This window comes from Stylophora pistillata, chromosome 3 (assembly GCF_964205215.1).
Source record: "Stylophora pistillata chromosome 3, jaStyPist1.2, whole genome shotgun sequence".
Lineage (NCBI taxonomy): Eukaryota > Metazoa > Cnidaria > Anthozoa > Scleractinia > Pocilloporidae > Stylophora > Stylophora pistillata.
This window is the reverse complement of record NC_142521.1, coordinates 29,653,046-29,671,974: the sequence shown is the minus strand read 5'-3', so window position 1 is coordinate 29,671,974 and position 18,929 is coordinate 29,653,046. Positions and strand designations below refer to the sequence as shown.

The following is an 18,929-nucleotide window of genomic DNA, read 5'->3' as shown; positions in this document are numbered from 1 at the left end:
GAAAAACATGGAAATTGGATAGAATGAACGATGACAATAAACTCGTTTATTTCAATTCTATCACGTTGAAGAACAGGACCCAAGGAATAATGGGCCAATTTTTCGATAGTACACTTTGGTAACTTCACCTTCCCCTCCATTGCTAAGAAGTAGTTTGGTGTAAGCATTTTTGTTGTTGTTGTTGTTGTTTTCTTTTTTCTTGAAACCCGGCAAATGAATCCTTTGACTCAGGAGTTTTCCAGTCAGTGAGTTCCCCCCCCCCCCCCTACGGTACCAAGAGATTGTTAATTACTAAGGAGAAAATATCAACTAAAGGCTTTTGTTCGATTGACATCCAAATTCTCAGAATTTAGGTGATAACGGCAGACACTCTCTGGAGAATTAGAGGTAGTGTGGACAAAAAGTCGCGTTTAGTTGTTTGCTCAGTGCAAAGGCAAGATTTAACAGTTTCTCTCAACTTGCCTAAAATCCTTGAATCAACTCTGCATATAGAGAAATACCAAAAATATTTAACGGACTGATTATTTAAACAAAGTTTAGCCGTTGTCTAAAACTGCGTTCTAATCTTCAATTTAGCCGAAGCTTTTTATCTGAAAAATTTTTTTTTTTTGTGAACAGTGTCAAGAAGACCGAAAGCTACCAGTGGAAGGACATTTATTTAATTTAATTAACCCTCAAAGAGGATCCCTGAAGCCCACTGCTTGCGTAGAGCCGCGGTTTGGATTAGACCTTATATTATGTAAAAAAAATGGCCCTTACTGCCTGTGGGGGGAGGGCGTCGGAGTCGGAGGGGGGGGCTTAGTAGTCGCGAGTATAGGGAGGACTATAAAACTAGAAAACTGACTGCCAGTGAGGGAAATTTTTTTGTAACAAATCAACCGCCTCAGGCGGTAAACAATGACTTGCCCCCCGAGGGCAGACGGCAGGAAGTTCAATTTCTATCGTTAGACATTTACCTTTACGCGTGATGATCGTCTTTGATTCAACCCCGCGGATCTCCTTGCAGGAGACCAAATTCCTGCTGATTGACGGATATTTTTTAAATTGTTTTTGAGTATTCTCCTAAGGGCTTAGATCAATGCATTATCTAAGGAAACTCCCCTCACAAGTTTTCTCCATTGTCGTGCAAATATATTTTTTTGTAAACACCTTTTAAATTCAGTCTCAAGGGTTTTAGTGTTTGAATACACAGACTAGACAAGCTACGGGTTTCAATTATTCAGTCGATTTGTGGTTCTTCAATATTTTTTATCATATATTCACTACGACCACAGTTTTTTCCAATTTCATTTCATAAAACGATGCGTTATTTACAGCCAGCTTATCCATCCATGGCTGTGTTATTGAGTCATCAATTAACCAATATTTTATTCTGCAAATTTAATAATGCTCTCCCCTGTTGCGCTGTAGTGAGCAAAGTGTATGTGGAAGGATCTGTGTTTGTGCATTGGAATAATTTTATAATTTCCTTCCTTTTTCGTTGGTTCCGTACAAAGTCCGTTACAGGGATCGAAGTCAGTTACTATGGAACTTTTATTCGAGATAAGCGTCCCGTAGCAATTCTTACGCAGGAGGTTTCGATATTTTTTTCCATTAGCGGCCCCCGATGGAATACGTGATGTAAATGCGAGATTTATGAGCTTAAAGTATAAGTCTCACTTTTCAGTGGGGAAACGAACTCACTGAGCTGTGGAGAATTCAACAACCTCTATGATAAAAAAAGGAAAAGATTTGTAGGCCACAAAAAAATTTATTCAACAAAACTACTGAACAGCATCGCATCGCAAAAGAGAGATTTTAAAACATAAAGAACGAGTTATTCGTCCTAGCACGAAAATAGGACAAAGAAAAAAAGTTGAATTCCCCATTAGGATTTGAACCTCAGATGACCTTTAGCAGAGCATCAGAGCGCGGAATCCGAAGGTCGTAGTGAATCAAATACAAACAACTTTTTTCTTATTCTACCGCCAAATTACCAAAAATCTCAAACGCGCTTACAACTTCCTAGGTACTGTACGTGTTGGCGACCTGGCATGCAAGATGGCGGCATAGTTACTGTTGCTATGGGATCTCGTGACGCGCGCAAATTTTGCTATTAGGTGACGGTATTGCGAAGTCTCTAGTGCTACGCGTGAAGAAACTAAAGCCTCAATGAAAATTAAGCCCTTCACTCCGAAGATCCAATTGATTATTCTTCCGATTGGCTGCCATACATTTCTTTGCAAATCAGACGATCGAGAAAATTCGGTGTTATGACAAGATAACACCCTCTAGCGGACTACTAAGTCCATTCTCAGAACCTTTTTGCGACAACATATCTTCTGGGAGCTCAATGGTTAAAATTAATTGGTCTTTCCCTCTGTAATCCGTCTTTTGCTGACCGAGGTTTCTGAATTGTGCTCGAAAGTCTGTTTTTTGAAAAACCCAATCGAAGATTTCATCTAACTGCGCGTCGGTTAGCTTCAGTTTTGGCCTATGAAGAAGCTAGAGTACTAACTCGCTTTGGACACAGTATTTGCAACCGAATCTACTCTCTTGATTTAATGTTGTATGCGGGAAGTTTTTCCGGTGCGCAGATAGAGCTCAAACAGTTTTTTTAACATTCAGATGACAGGTTTCAGAACCTTAGGAAAGGTTCAATAAACCACAAAATTGAACGCTTTTGAACTAAATGACGTGAAACTGACCAAATCCGGTTTGATTAAAATGGCCAGTCAGAACAAGGAAAAACGTTGGAGGGCACCGGTGATAAAGGCTGGTTTTCATATGTCGGGAAAACCTCAGATGGTCGGGGACTTAACTGCTTTCCGATGGCAGGAAGACATCCCCGGTTATTTGGGATGCAGGATGGTCGGCGAAAAATCGAGAAAATCGGGAGCGGTTTCTATTTTTTCGGAGCGTCACGACCGTACTAGAGTTCTACAATGATCGGTGATAGTTGAAGACTGATACATGAAAACCCCTATTTTTACTGTGGGGTACGTCGGCGATAGTTTTAGCGCGCTATCAACTTTTAATATATATTGCTTGGCTGTAGTACCTATAATCACAAATAAAATGGCTTCCTTAATGAACTCAGAAAAACTTCCGGCGATCTTCCAATACATCGGGAAAATCTGTGACGGTGGGAAAACCATGAAAGCGCTGATCCTGTGAGATTTTCTCGACATATGAAAACCAGATTAACTCAAAGAAAAAAAAAATTAGCAAATTGTCTGATGCGCAAGTAATTGCGACTCTCCGGGATTGCTTTGATTTTGCTCTATTGCCCTCAGTGGTTGGTCAGGAACTTATGCTAACCTCTCAGCCATTGAGATGCAAAACAAAAACCAATCGCCAATTTCGACACTCATTTTTCAAGTTTGTCATTCGCAATCAGTTTCTATCTTTCCCATCAGTTGACCATCCTTAACCATCCTAGTCTCGTACCCAGACCTTTCACGGCCAAGCAGCTGTAAGGTCCTACAGGTACCGTTACACGGTAGGATCTGGGTTCGAGTTAATGGCCACCATTGCCATTCTCGGCCATCCCTTTCCATTCTTGGTTTATTATCGTCCCTATTTGATAATTTTTCGTCTTCAATGCGATGAACGAAGTTATCAACGGCGTAAGAAAGTGAAACAGAATGGCGTTTTCCATCAGTTCCTCTCTGGGCCACCCAAGTGAATCTCAGATGGCGGCAAATTTGCAGCTGTGTTTTGTTTTTACAACTCAAGAAATAACACGGTATTTCCCGTCACGAGCTCGTGACTCTCCATAACGAATCCGTTGATTAAATCGTCTGTCATCTGCTGGTATTTAAACTTGACCGCCAAGTGGATCGGAAGAGCCCGGTGGAACCACTGATCATGTGGCTACCACGATGCCAATTTTACTAATTAGTGTCAATATATTTTGAACTTTTACTGTTGTTATCTATTTTTATCCTGAGGTCGCCGCCGAACTGAATGTCGTCGATTTGAAGAAAACGTTTGAAGACTGATGGTGTTATTGGGTGGAATAACGAAAAGAACACAAAATAAATTAAAAGAGAACGTGGATAGGAAAGGACGACGAGTCATTACAACCAATAATTGCTAAACGAACTTCAATGACTGAAAACCGTGACGCATCGTTTGTAAACTTAAGCCTGAATGTAAATACGTCAGCATAAAGAGTTCATCTATTTTAAGCGAAAATCCTTATTACCCGTTACCTCAGCTGGAATGTCAGATTTGTTCCCTCTATGAGTGGCAAAACTTTTCAAATTTTAAATTCCAGTTTTCAGTTATCAGTGTGACTCACCATAAACCCTTACAACTCCTCGAAGTAAATAACATAGGACTGCTCATCGCAATATCAACGGACTCTAACATGGAAGCAACAAGACAAAACAAACCGAACTGCTAGACACTTTCACCCTGACTTTATATCGTAATTCCCTCTCAGATAGGACAACTGCTAATTGGATCGCGGGATTTTAAGAGCTTAACGTTCACGTTACGTCACCATCCCTCACGAACATCCAAACATGGGCGGCAAGTCGCGAATGGTACCATTCCAAATAAGGTTATACGTTTGACACAAAAAAATAACCATACTGACTCGACAAAACGCTGCGTGGCGAGCAGTCTCTTTTTATACTAAAAATACTCCCAAAATGTATGACCTTCGAAGAAAAACCACAGGCAATCCTGAAACGTGACTTTTATGGCCTTGGCCTTCGCTCCACTTTGAAAGGGCTGTTATATGATTTGTGCATTTTCTTTAACGGTAATCTTATTATAATATAACGTATAACTTGACTTTTAAAGTGATCTTTTGCACTTGTTTGCACGGAATAGACTGAGATGTGCGCGTATATTGTGTCTCTCAAAATTCTCATGCATATTTAATGTAACTTTGAGCCTTTATTTCGATTCGATGGTTCTAAAATAGATGATTCGTCATGTACGAGTCTTCGCTGACTTAAAAGTTCGGACTCATTTCAGTCAAAATTCACCCCAAAGTACTTGAACTGAACGAAAATTTACTTAGGTATCGGACGAATCAACGAGGGTTTGAAACTAAATTAAAGGTATGAATTAACAATATCCCTGATAGAGAAGAAGATTTCAACATGAAAAAATCCCCTCAAAGGCTGGAAGACACCGCAGAGGCAACGGTGAATCAAGGCAAAATTACTGCGCCAAGACCACAGGCATCCCAGTAACACGTACCACTAATCCAAGGGCGCTTGTAAAGGTGAAGCGGTGATATTTCGCTTGACCCTTGTATTATCGTTGGTTCATCGTTGGCTTTTTTTCTTGGAGATACCTGTTTTTCGTCCCCCACCGAACAAAACTTATCACTTATGTAAAACGGAAGCCGCTCGCTATGTCAAGTTCATATCAGTAAACCTTTCATTTACGTAGCACAAGGTGTACTTCTATGACATTGAGTAATTTCCTGTCAAATAAACAAACGTGTGGCTTTGTCACCAGCTTGATTCAAAACAGGTATGATATCCAGATAGATAGAACGGAAAATCAACACATAAACAAAACAAGAAAAAGAAAAAGCGAGAGATTAATAAGTCCTCTTTTCACTAGAACCCGACGAACAGGCAGTCATCCGGCTAACTTATCCCAAATCCCTTCATCCTCTGTTTTCATTTTTATTTTACTTTTTCCAGTATATTCCTCTCTTGTGAAATTAACTTTTTCAGTTCCTTCTTCTTCTTCTTAACAGCTTCTGTTCATCGAGGGTCCCAATTGGGTGATGGCTTTTACGGCTAATGGTTACAATTTTCGCCATTTTACGCCAGTTAGTATTGTTCCATTGTTGTCACCAAAAATCGTCTCTTACGGTTCTTTTTATCGTATTTCATGGTTAATTTCTATCCTCTTTACTTCTCCCATTTCTTCAAACTTGTATTCCAAATTCATGCCGCGGCTCCCCATCTTTTACTGAATTTTTCGAACGAACATCTCTTAATTTCAATCCCAAGATCTCGTAAGTAATTCTCCTTACCGTCTGCCATACGACTTTCATGAGGTTAGTTATAATAATAATAATAATAATAATAATAATAATAATAATAATAATAATAATAATAATAATAATATTTAACGAGGGAGCCCAACTCGCCATGGCGGTTTTCAGTGGGACCCTCAGTTCGGAGAATTAGGTATTGGATCAACTAATGAACCCCTAATTGATGTTTTTCTTAATTATCATCACTTGTCTACTTGATTTTGCATTGATTTTGTCAGCAGCTGGTCAGGAGAAATTCCGTCTTGGTCACTCATGATGGGAGCTGAAGAGTAATGTTTACCGAAAAGATGCCGATAGCTTTCCAGAGTGTCTCGCTCCTCTAAAAGCTTTATAAGTGCTACATCCGCTGTCAATTCAGATCTTAAGTGCCACCTGTGCGATTTAGCAGATTATATCTAATTTAAAATAGATGAAAAGTTGTTATTGTTGTTGAAGGTGATTTAATTGTGTTGAGTCGAAGCTGAAAACAGCCGAGTGCTATGAAAAGAGGCAATGCTTAAAGTTCAGTAACACGAAACTCCTAACCTTTGTAAAAGATACTATGTACTTATTTGTTTAGTTTCTGCAACATAAGATGATCATTTCTTTGTTTATAAAAATTATCTCTGTGATTTTGGGCCTAATTGACGCAGCTGAGGATTATACGGGTTCCGAGAAATCTTACATGACTGAAATTTGAGTTCCTTTTACAAGTGAGTTTTTATCCGGCCACTCAATCTCCATGATCCATGATAAACTGAAGGGGGTCAGCAACAAAATCTTGGCTGCAACCAGGACTTGCTCACGTCATGAAGTCGGACAGAATTTTGCTAGAACTTGTTCTGATCAAGTTTCTTTTTCCGAAAGGTAACTGTAAACGAGACATATCCCAAAAACAACAGCCATATATGGATAACCCCTTACAATGTTTAATAGCAGGGGCTTAAAGAGGCTTAAAATTGGATGCAAAGGAAACAAGTATTCTCTCTCTGGAATACCTAAGATATGTACGTTTCGATTTATGTCCTTAAAAAGTGCATCGCTGGAAATGAAGTCACGCGAAACACACACTGATACGCAACTACATCATCGCCACTGAAAGAAGACCCAGTGATCTTACCTAGGCATATAATCCCTAACAAAAGAAATAAGCTCATCATATTTGAACGGGCCTATATTGTGCGCTGAAAGGCTTTGTTGATCAAACTAAACTAAATATAGGCACGACTAAGCAACTAAACCCGGCTGTATTGGACTGAAGCCATTTAAAAGATCGTCATTAAACTGATAACAACACAGGTCAAAACAAATCCTTCAACCCTGAAAAACAACGAGAACTTTTGTCGTTTAAAAATGATCGGTGAATAAAATGTGTTTTCCCGAGAATTACTGCGTAGAAATCTCATTTGCACATTTCAGAAAACCTTTTGAAACGATTTCGTAATTTGCTCCAGCATATGACCCTGAAATCCACACCGCACTTCATCACAATTAAAATTAAATCGCACTCACTCAGCTGAAGGTGTAGGTGACTCGCAACAATTTAGATCATTTGCCTCTTTTGTTTCCTTGTTTGAAAGGTGGTGTTTTATTTCTTCGATTTGTTCTTTGATAAAATAATCAGTACGCAATAAAGGTCTTTTCATATAGAGAAAAAAAAAAAATAAATAAATAAATAAACGAGTTGATAAAAACATAAACCGCTCTAGTGATTAAATCATTGATCTATGAAATATTTTGAGCAACCTTGGAACTAACTTAAAAATGTCTGCACTAAAAATCTCTTCGCTGAACAGCGCATCAGGCCAGGACTTATTTTTTCTGTTGTCGATTGTCTTACCTAATTGAAGTCCGTGTAAACGGGACACAATAGGAACCTGTCAGAACTCGTCATGGGTCACTTGAATCAGTTTCTTAGAAATGAAAATCTGTTAAAAACATTTGCCAAAGTCATTCATCATTCAGGAAAGAAATTTTGAAATTTGGATCGGAAAAATCGCGAAAAGCACTTAACAGTTACATTCCTTTTTAAATTTATTTACGCGCAAATTTACAAATTCAACTTCTGCCATTTTCCCTGTTTAAACATTTAAGCGAAGCAAGTAACTCTGGCACTTCTAGTGACAAGATTCTGATGTTGAAATCAGCAGTGTGGAAAAAGTTTTGTACATTTATGACAGACGGAATGACATTTCAGCTCAACGGCTCCCAGGCCTCGCTCATAGTTCATTTATTTGAAGATAAATTTCCTAATTCGAATTAAAACACAAGAAAGCGGTTATTAAGGATTTTGGAAGTATATTCGGTGCATGAAGAAAACCATACGATTTCTTCTTGATGCTTTTGTTTCAAATTTGAATTGTTTCAACTAATTTGAAATGTCCTTTACAAAGTCCCTACATAACGCGAAAGATATTACAAAGAAATTTTTTGATTTAATTGAATCTTACTCGCAGAACGGCGTCAAGGGCAACTGCAAACTTTTGGTTCAACAGAAGAATGAATTTATCACAGAATCAGATACGGTAGAACTGTCATTTTATTTCTTTGAAAAGAGTTTTGTCAATCGCCTGACTAACTGCTCTAAATTTGACGGCGGTATCTTTGCCACAAGCTTTATAAGAGAGACCTCCTGTTTAATGAATTAATTGCGGCCACTTTATGTCAATAACTAATAAAGTGAGACCTTACAACTGTTCAAGCACAATAATTGAGCTCTCCTGTTTGTTATCAAACATTTGTCGAAATGGCAACAAATTGAACTTGTTCTACAAGGTAGAACAAAGCTTTAAGCACCTTCATGATTGCTAGAAACTTGATACTAGTGTTTCTTAATGGCGAAATCTCTGATGCATTTTGTCCAGAGAACTACGATTTTTCGCCTCGTTTCCAAGAGATTCGCGTTCCCCACAACAGAATAGAAAGTTTCTGGCCGGAGAAACGCTCTCCCATTTCACCATTTTTCTTATCTGAAGAGAATAAATGGCCTCATTTCATTATTCGACGTTAATCGTCTTACACAAAACACTCAATCAGTTGCAAACTTGTATGTTCGCTCGTTTAAAACACCTTAATTTGTGGTACTAATTACTAATGTTCTCAACTGTTTACGATAGAACACAGTTCCCAAGTGAATCCTTTTCGCTCCTCTATGACATAAGATCTCTAAAAGAGTTACTACACGTTCACTATATTGTAGATGACTCAAGCACCAGATTGATCTCATCCAAAGCGGCTGCTTATCTTTCAACACTCTATTTTCGTGGCCAAAGGGCGAACCATGTGCCTAAGCTTGTCACCGACTGAAATAGGACATTTATCAGGAATACGTCATTTTTGCGGTTGACCTTCTAAGGGAAAAAACTTGTTGAGGGCAGACTTTGAGCTCTAGTTTCTCGGAACTACCGTGACTCAAGGGAAAAACCCATCGGTTACGTAAATTGAGCATGTATAAGTCACGAGGGATTTGCGAGTCTTGTGTGATGAGAAACAAGTTGGGGCGTGAATCGTAGGGTCATCACCAAATAATACTGGCTGAACCCCATAGTTTTAGGGTGAATAAACAAAAGAAGCTGGCAAAATGCGTTGTAAGCTGAAAGAAAACAACGTTTGTTTGTTGTTCAAATGCTTGAGATCCAGCAATGTACTTGTAAGAGATTTAAAATCCGTCAGCTATTCGCGATCGAAGCGTATTGCGTAGAGCCTCGTCACGTTGCAAACTCTGCTTATCAAAAATTTACACTTTTGAAAACGGAGCCAATTTTTTTACTACTTTCCATTGACGTTAGACTAGCGCGCAATCTATCGAACAAACAAACAGAACTGGTCTGTGTAATAACAAAATTAGATTGCATTTAATTTGTAAAAGAGATTCGTGCGATCATTGGTTCGCTCTTGATGGGGTCGCGCTGAGCCTGTCACCTTTCACGTGACACGGTTGTATTTAGACAGAGCGCTTGCGTATATGTACCAGTTCATAACTACACGTGATGACTATCAACGAAGTCACCGCACGGAGCTCTCGACAAATGGGGGAAGAAATGGCGTCCAAGATTGAAGAGGGCTCCGAAAGAGGTACAGATGGAGTTGCTGGAACGCCTAAAGAAGCAGCTCTACGTGAGCTGATGAATAGAACAAAATATCCAATACGGCAGTTCAACGGGCAACGAAGATATGGACCTCCACCGAGTTGGGATGCACCTCCCCCTCCACGTGGATGTGAAGTTTTTGTAGGCAAAGTTCCTCGCGATTTGTACGAGGATGAATTGGTTCCAGTATTTGAAACTTTTGGCAAAATCTACGAGGTCCGACTCATGATGGATTTTAACGGACAAAATCGCGGATACGCTTTCGTTGTTTACACTAACAAGGAAGACGCCAAGAAAAGTGTCAAGGCATTGAACAATTACGAAATTCGCAAAGGGAAATGTATCGGGGTTTGTAGCTCGGTAGACAATTGCCGGCTTTTTGTAGGAGGCATTCCTAAGAAGGTAAAGAAGGACGAGATCATGAACGAAATGATGAAAGTTACAGAAAGCGTTGTGGACGTAATTGTTTACCCTTCGGCGCAGGACAAGACGAAGAACCGAGGCTTTGCGTTCGTCGAGTACAGCTCGCATCGCGACGCTGCTATGGCCAGGAGAAAACTCATGACGGGTAAAATACAGCTCTGGGGACATCAGATTGCTGTAGATTGGGCTGAACCAGAGCAAGAAGTCGACGAAGAAATTATGGATCAGGTTTGTAATTTATATTTACTACTGTGTTACATCGTTACCCATAAGTTGCCCCTCCCCCAATCGATGCTCGAAAGGCTCTTGCCATGTCGCCGGTTTTCTACGTTCCTTTTTAAACTACTTGTGTTGGCTGGCGGACCTGAAATTTGTTTTGGGTAAATCCAGCGGGAGTTTATAACAAAACAGTTGGTGCTTGTTTTGTGATGCGTTTGTGCGCTGTTGAGAAGTTTATTTGTTGATGTCGTGTTAGCCGTGTTCCTTTGTTCAACGAAGCTTGTGTCTGTCGTTGTTAAGCATTAGCTTTTTATTGAAGTAATTAGTTACTCTGTGTAGTCTTTTGTCGTTTCGGGACGATTATGTCGGGAACGCGATTCAATACAAAGCTATCAGCGGCCGCTTTACTTCAATAGAACCGCAACCTATCGATTTAATTCGTACCATTTTGGCTTCGTTTTCAAGGTGAAAGTTCTCTACGCCCGAAATCTTCTATTAAGCACAACGGAAGACACGATAGAGCAAGTTTTCGGCAAGTTTGGCGATGTTGAACGAGTCAAGAAGATTAAAGATTACAGTTTTATTCACTTTCGAACGAAGGAACAAGCGAGGGCAGCACTGGAGGCCATGAACGGTAATAAAAGTTTCATGTTTATGTTTTGTGGATCGATAACTTTTGCAACAGGTAAAGGGAGGGTTTGATGAAGTTTGTGAATACATTCCCCGCGCTCGGTCAACGAGAACCCGCTTCCTTTCTGTGTACCAGAATCATTTGTTTTCTATTTCCATTGTTTAGCTTAATGAAAAATTTCACACTTCAATTCCTAACTTTTGTTTCGCGGGTGTTGTGAAAAAAAAACTCCTCGGGGTCTAAAATTTCTCGTGTGAAGCTGAAGCATGAAGCGGCGTGCGATGTTTTGTTTCGATCGAGCTCTTGATCTTTTCCTGCTCAATTCGTGTAAAGAAAACATTGTAGCCGTTTAAAGCAGGGGATTATTAAGTTCTTACTTGTCTGTGAGCAGTTGCAAGTTTTTTTTAGCTACGTGCGTTTTCCCTTACATAGCAGTTACCCTAGTGATGTGAAACTAAATACCCCACTTTCGAACGTGCCTCTGTTTATATTTTTAAGTCATTCGATACAGATGTTATTTCTCTAACTGGAGGTCCAAAATTTCGATCTTTCCGTTCAGTCGGCACGGTATCACTAACCTTTCCTTGAAAAAAGGAAACACCGATTTGAGAATTAATATTGGTACACTCGTGAACATCTGTTGAAATAATTCTCTCATGACACGAAAGGATGTAACTTTCTGGCTGTTGAATGGCGGCGTAGGAAGTCGTGCGAATTCACATTGGAACACGAATAAAATGATTCTATCTCTAGAATTTTCATAATTTTCGTGTATTATCTCATAAAACTACCTTGTTGTTTCTCTATTTTGACTACATAAACGTCGAATGCTTCCTGACGCAGTTATGTTCATAGAGAACGAGAACCCTCTTAAACTGAAAACTACCGGAAGCGCTTTTGTCGTCCGAACTGGTTGTAATCCAATGCGAAAACCCACATCTATTAATAAACTCCCTTTCTATGTGACGCACTTTTTTTTCTCGCGGATTCATGAATTTTTTTCACTTACCCTTGACCTTAAAAGTCCTTTTTTTTTTTACCTGCTGTTTGACTTTTTTGTTGATTCCTTCAACACTTGCACAAAAAGGCCCGAATTAATGAGATCAATTTACGTCTTATAACACAGAATCGTCTAAGTTTAATTGCATTTTATCTATGGATTTTTCAATGGCTATGTTTTCTGTATGTTAACGTTAAATATTAAAGGAATCATCAGTGTTTTCACCGCAACGGTCAAGCTATTAAGCAAAGTTATCTCGTCAAAAAATTGTGAAGATGATAGTTCTTGCTGTGATGTAAGCGAGAAATTTCAGAGGTTTAAGAATGTTTTCGATCAATAAATGTTTTTATTACCTCATCTTTGTTGATATAGCATTACAGCTAGGATGAAAATTATTTTTATTTTGATTAAAGTTAGTAAAATTATCACATCTTTTTTTTAATTTCATTTTTCACTTGTATGATTTTTATATGCCAGGTGCTTATTGCTCTTTGTACAATTACACATTATTCCAACTTTTATCACTCTGGATTCCATATAGGAGTGAAAGTGAATTATCTCTTTGTTTAACCTTTTGCCTCCCTTTTAGCCCAAGTAGTGACAAGCATCTAATTTCTCTGTATGTTATCATTTCTGAATCATGCATTTAAGTAACAAGAATAAAAGAAATGATAACTAAATAAACTCACAACTGTCAAACAAATTCTCCTTTGGTAGAACCTTATTAAAAATACATAAAAAAATATTATGGAGAACATGCACCTTGATGTCAGGGTGAAAATGGTAAAACTTTTTGCAGACAATTTCTGCTCTTCAAAATTGTTCAGTTAAATGCCAAATGAAAAAAATTAAAGTAGGGAGGAATCTTGTATGGAGTGCGAATTGGTTTTGCTCTCAATTTGGAAACTTTGTGGGAATCTATACCTGAATATTTTATTTTTTGTATGTGTTCTGTAGGAACTAATTTTCATAATATTCTATTTAAGAACAATACTGTAGCAAGAAAGAATTGTAACATAGAGAGATGTTTTCTGTCTGTCACGAGCATGGGACAATGAAAAAATTCCGAGTCCCCATGAGGAATCGAACCTCAGACCTTTGGATTCCATACTCTGATGCTCTACCAACGAGCCGCAGAGACTCTATGGTGAGCAAGGCCCATTATGACGTTCATATTTGACACGTGTCCTGCACACTGTTAGGATCAGGAATGTCTTACCATCTTACCAGCTTTCTTATTCTTTACAAGAATTGTCTTCAAATAGTGGTTGAGCTATATATAGAGGAACTACACGATAGACTAATTAACAATTATTCCACAAGCGTGCATTGGATATGAGATGATAGATAGCCAACGAGGCGCATAGCAAGCGTGAGTGGAATAATCGTTTTATTAAAAACGTTAAATTAAATTATTAAATTTTTAGCACTCTTTTAATTTTAAGCTGACATGTACGCTTACCATATTTGTAGATTATGGTATATTGGCTGATATACCATAATGGCTAAGCCAATAAAAAGTCTTGAATTGCATTATCCAATGATCTAGTTTTTAATAATAATTGTTAGTTAAGAGTGAGTTGTGATAATATGAAAATGAATTGACTTGAATGTTTGTGGATGTGGAATTTCTTGTTTTACTGAATGTGTTAATATTTTGGTGGTGTCTTTCTTTTAGAGAGGGGGGATCATGTATGTTCTGAAAAATTCTTAGAAAGTATAACTTTCAAGCTAGATAGAATGTTTCTTTTGGATCACAGTCCTAATCTGACCCTGGAACTGGAAAATGGGGACAGAAATCCACTTGCTAGGGCATTTTTAAAATTTTGCGATATAGGCTAGAGTGCTGTAGCTTTTTGTCAACACAAAAGCACTCCATTTTGGTTGCTGTGGAAAGAAGGAAAAAATTGCACCTTGGTTACTATATATGTATATATAACTAACTGCAGACAGTACTGTTTCCGCCTTCATATATATATATATATATATAATCTGTCTGACAAGTCCGAAAGCACGAAACTCAGAGTAGCAGGGAATCTAGTGTTTCATTTTAGTCAGTTTGAATTACATATATATATATTGTGGGAGGAAAAAGACAAATAAACTACAAGTTCATCCCTACAAGCCTGTCTTGTGGTTATCCACTCATATATTTCCTAGCCCCTGTTTAAACAAATATCTTTTAATCTTCTTACCCTTAAGATCTCATTAGTTATTTCCTTACTGTCTGCCGAACAATTCTTATGATGTCAGGGAATTTGGTATTGGATCAACTGATAATCCCACAATTGACATAACTGATATTTTTTTATATTTTCATCACCTGTTTACTTGGTATTGTACTGATTATTGTAAGAAGAAATGATGTCTTGGTCACTCACGGGAATTAAGCAGTGTTACTTATTTAAAGTTATTTTAAGGATTTTTATTTTAGTGGCACAGTTTTATTTTAACATCAAGTGCTTGAACCTTGCTCTATTCTTCCTGATTTATTTCCTACAATGTTTGAATGCTGGAGATCGTTGTTGAATATTGGGTAAAATTTAAACTTGTCCAAGTTGAGAATGATATTAAAAATGAACAAGAGTCTAACAATGATGTTTGTTTGTGTAAGGTCAAGAACTGGATGGAAATGAAATTGAAGTAACGCTGGCCAAGCCTGTGGATAAAGACCATCGTCAAGCTAAAGCAGCAGCAAAAGCAATCATGAGTGTATCAACATATCCCAGCTTTACCCCCTATGAGTATTCAGCAAGTACTGCACCTGGATATAGTTTTCCAGGCTATGGTAGTCAGTACTTTATGTATGGAGCTCCCGTGACAACAGGAGTGGGGTAGGAGTTTTCACCTCTGATTTCTTATTAATCCTGTGCTTATTGTACATTGCCTGGGGCACTTTTAAAAAATGGATATTATAACATAACTTAGACGAAACGTCAGCTTTTTAATTCGTTACAGTGGCCAATTTACAATTTCAACTTAGTTGATGTAACCAATTACCTTGTTACTCCCACTGACACAGCTCCACAGTTTCTTTAGGAGCTTTCACCCTTTAAAGTAGAGTACACGCTCCGATAGGTCAATTTAATGTGCACCATTTGCTGATGGGTGTATGCTGCTGAATTGAGCAAAAGCAAAAACCAGTTTCTGCACGCTTGTTTTCTTTTGGTTACAGAAGATTTCAGTGCTAAATAGAAGGGAACTCTTTTGCAACAATTTGTCATTTTATGTTATAAAACAAATGGCAAACAAGGCAACATTCACTATTGAGCTGTGGATGTACTTGCGAAGTTTGCTAAGACTCAAGAAGCTAGAGTCACCCTCAGCTATCACCTTGCATGACTCTTATGCTTCTATCGTGCTTAGCATCCTCCTGTGTGCATCCATAACTCAATAGTGTACACTGTGGTGTTAGCCATTTGTTAATTGTCACATCAAAATAATAAATAACCAATCAATAGCCATTGGGGGCAGAATTTGTAATGAGGAGCCAAGGAGAACACAGAGTTGAACCAAGGAAACTGGCTCAGCTGCAGAGTATATGAATCAAGTCACCAGTGGTGTTAGCTTTGCCTCTGAATGGTCAAGAGAACTGCTCTAGGTGTTCAGAGCATGTTTCATCTGCAATTTTTTTTTAAGCAAGGAGTAAACCCATGGTCAGCAAAGAATATTGCAAGAAATGTGTTTTTGTAACACGAAATGTCTAGTGAAGATGTTTCTCAGAGATGCTCATTTTTGTGTGTGAGCGGCATGTGTAAGAATAAAAAACACACAAGTACTATGGTTTTCCTTTGTTTTTGTTTTTAATTTGTTTTTTTTTTTCTATCCAGAGGTGTGAGGTCTCCTTTTGGAATGGTAAGAGCAAGAGGAAGAGGACGTTCAGCTGCTGGTAGCAGGGCGGCAGGAAATAAGGGAGTGTATTTACCCTCTCCAGGTGGATATTCATTCAATGGTTTTAGAAGCTACTACCCAGCTGTGCGAGGAGGCTGGTATGGAGACAACTACAACAAACGAGGAGGAAGACAAGAGGTTTGCCATAATTTGGTATTTATTCCAGACAGTTCTACTGTATTTATTAAGGTGTTTGTTGTTAGGGAATGGATAGTATGCTTACTTTTCATTCAAAGTCAAACTCAGTGTGATTGTTGCCTCTTATAGCTCATTGGTAAGTTTTAATGGGCTACAGATGTCACAGATAAGCATTTTTTTAAAAATGTTGACTCAGTTGTGCAAATTTACTGCTGAAAATTTTAGGAAATGATCTTGATCCTTACTAGGTTTATTCCTTTAATCAGGGTTCCCGCACTTCTTGAAAGTCCTTGAATTAAATTTTTTGTTTTCAGGGACTTGAAAACCCTTGAATTTAGAGTCAGGTCCTTGAAAATTTAAGAAAAGTCCTTGAAAATAAGTGCAGATGAATCAAAGTCAAAGTCTTCTTTTGTTTTCGGTGTTAAGTGTGTAAGTTTGTAGCGCAAATCGCAAAAATCAGTTTTCCTTTCAAATCCTGTGTCGGATTATGATGTTTGTCATGTGATTCATAGTTTGTACCTGATTGGTGCATTGAAAATAAACTTGGTTACGTGACACATGATCACTCTGATGTACATGCTTGAAGTCACGCAATGTTTTTTTCTATCAGCTCCTATTTAATACAAAAGGTCCTTGAATTTGAGAGCCAAGATCCTTGAAAATGACCTAAAAAGTCCTTGAAAGTCCTTGAATTGGGTTCCTGAAAAAGTACAAGAACCCTGTTTAATGTTATTTCTTATATATGATTTTAAAAAAGAACTTGAATAGTAAAATTTGTAAACAATGTGCCTCCCATACCAAAAATCTATTTAGTTTTGAAGCCCTCCGATGGATTTTTTAAATTCTTTTTATATTGAAGTTTTTATTTTCTGTGGACCTATCAAAACACAAGCATAGAACACTTACGTGCCATGTGTAAGAGTTTGAGTGTCAACTTTGAAAATTGGACTTTTTGAATTTCACTTGTTGGTGTAGGAACGTATGTTTGATCTGGTGCCGGGAATGGAGTTGACACCCACTAACCCCATGACATTGAAGCCACATGCCCTGAAATCACCAGCTCAGGTGGGAAGCTTCCCATTGTCATTTTTGTAGATATCTCCATCATTGTTAAAAGGCAAAAGAAGACTGAAATTGTTTGGTTTTTTTGAAAAAAGATCAAACAATATTTTTCCCATCATGTGAAGCTTTTTTTCTGATTTAATTCACTAAATTGGACAGCTGAAACTCGGTCAATCAAATGCTCATTACTGTATATTTGTTTACTTGATCAAAGGTTCTAGAAGATGTTTGTCAGAAGAACCAGTGGGGGAGCCCTGTGTACACACTGCACAGTACTGTGGGACCACAGGACATCCAGCTTTTCCTTCACAAGGTAAGATAAGGCTTGAGTGATTGAGAGTAATGTGTAAGGAAGTTAACAAATGGTAAACACCACAGCGTACACTATTGAGTTATGGATGCGCGCGGGAGGTTGCTAAGCACGAAAGAAGCGTAAGAGTCGCTCTCGGCTATTGCTTCGAGTGACTCTAGCTTCTTGAGTGCTTAGCAAACCTCCCAAGTGCATCCATAACTCAATAGTGTACGCTGTGGTGTTTCCCATTTGGGCAACAAGTTTCTAAAGAAAGTGTATAGCTGAGTCGTGCAGATGAGTAACGCTACAGTAACATCTGCTCCAGCCAGTTTACTTCATGAACTAAGTTGATAAAACCAAATTATTTTGCCTCTTAGACAGCTCCACTTTAAGTGACATGGGTGCCATGTAATTTGATAAAAATAGGGGGTGATTTTTCACATTATTTTGGGGTTACTTTCACTTCATCAAATTGAATAAAATCAACCTTAGCGCTTTAAAATTATGGTTAATCCTTTTTTATTTCCTCGTTAGGTATCCATTCCAGGACTAGCTACTCAGTATCAGCCTCCTAAGCTGTGCCGCACAGTAGAAGAGGCCAAGAGCTATGCTGCAGAGTACACACTTCAGCAGCTTGGTGTGCCAATAGAGGGTATGTCTAGGTAATAAATAACAAGTTCAAGGATACTTGTTTTTTCAGCTCCCCCCCCCCCCTAATCTCTTCAATGTTGCATTTCAGTGGTGACTACCACAGCAGCAACGGATATCCCCCCCACTACTGGAACCCCAGTTCCATCTACAGCAGCGTATGCAGCCCGCCCTTTACCCCCAGGTTTGTTGCAAGATGTTTTTTAGGAAATTTGATTACAGTCATGTTAAGTTGTGAAGGGCCTGCTCCCTTTCCCAAGCACCTGTCAAAATTTGTTTTGCTGCAGCAATCATCTTGAAATTCGATAGATCAGATCTTTGGATCAGATCTTCAGATTGGATCTTTGATATTTGGCTTCCCAACTGCCATTGAATTCTCCTAATTGTTTTCTGTCCAGATTTAAAAAATGTTGGTGCTTGAGAAAAAAAAATTAAACTTTGAACATCTTGTATTTACCCTAATTTTTAAATTAGGGAACTGTTTTGGTTGAACCAAAAATGAGGGCACTGGTGCTGAACTAACCTTGTGAAAAAACCTTTCT

General features: G+C 38.4%; 1 protein-coding gene and 1 long non-coding RNA gene across 4 annotated transcripts in view; one reads left to right on the top strand and one right to left on the bottom strand.

Annotated features, from left to right (window-relative positions):
• Positions 1 to 1,730: 1,730 nt before the first annotated feature.
• On the bottom strand, positions 1,731 to 4,673 carry LOC148735513 (uncharacterized). Its single transcript, XR_015998248.1, has 2 exons — positions 4,286 to 4,673; positions 1,731 to 3,979 (listed from the first exon to the last, which is right to left on the bottom strand). It is a non-coding gene; the product is annotated as an uncharacterized LOC148735513 (long non-coding RNA).
• Positions 4,674 to 9,965: 5,292 nt separating this feature from the next.
• The window catches only part of LOC111343122 (APOBEC1 complementation factor), a 12,856-nt gene continuing 3,892 nt past the window's right edge, over positions 9,966 to 18,929 (top strand). The window contains exons 1-8 of one of the 3 annotated variants that reach the window (XM_022950263.2): positions 9,966 to 10,734; positions 11,191 to 11,359; positions 14,971 to 15,190; positions 16,187 to 16,385; positions 17,361 to 17,450; positions 17,662 to 17,760; positions 18,274 to 18,391; positions 18,479 to 18,571. In XM_022950263.2, the coding sequence (XP_022805998.2) occupies positions 9,985 to 10,734; positions 11,191 to 11,359; positions 14,971 to 15,190; positions 16,187 to 16,385; positions 17,361 to 17,450; positions 17,662 to 17,760; positions 18,274 to 18,391; positions 18,479 to 18,571 (1,738 nt within the window). In that variant the 5' untranslated portion in view covers positions 9,966 to 9,984. Of the gene's footprint in view, positions 10,735 to 11,190; positions 11,360 to 14,970; positions 15,191 to 16,186; positions 16,386 to 17,360; positions 17,451 to 17,661; positions 17,761 to 18,273; positions 18,402 to 18,478; positions 18,572 to 18,929 lie in introns of all 3 variants that reach the window. The other 2 variants (XM_022950265.2, XM_022950264.2) reach the window with 2 other exon arrangements.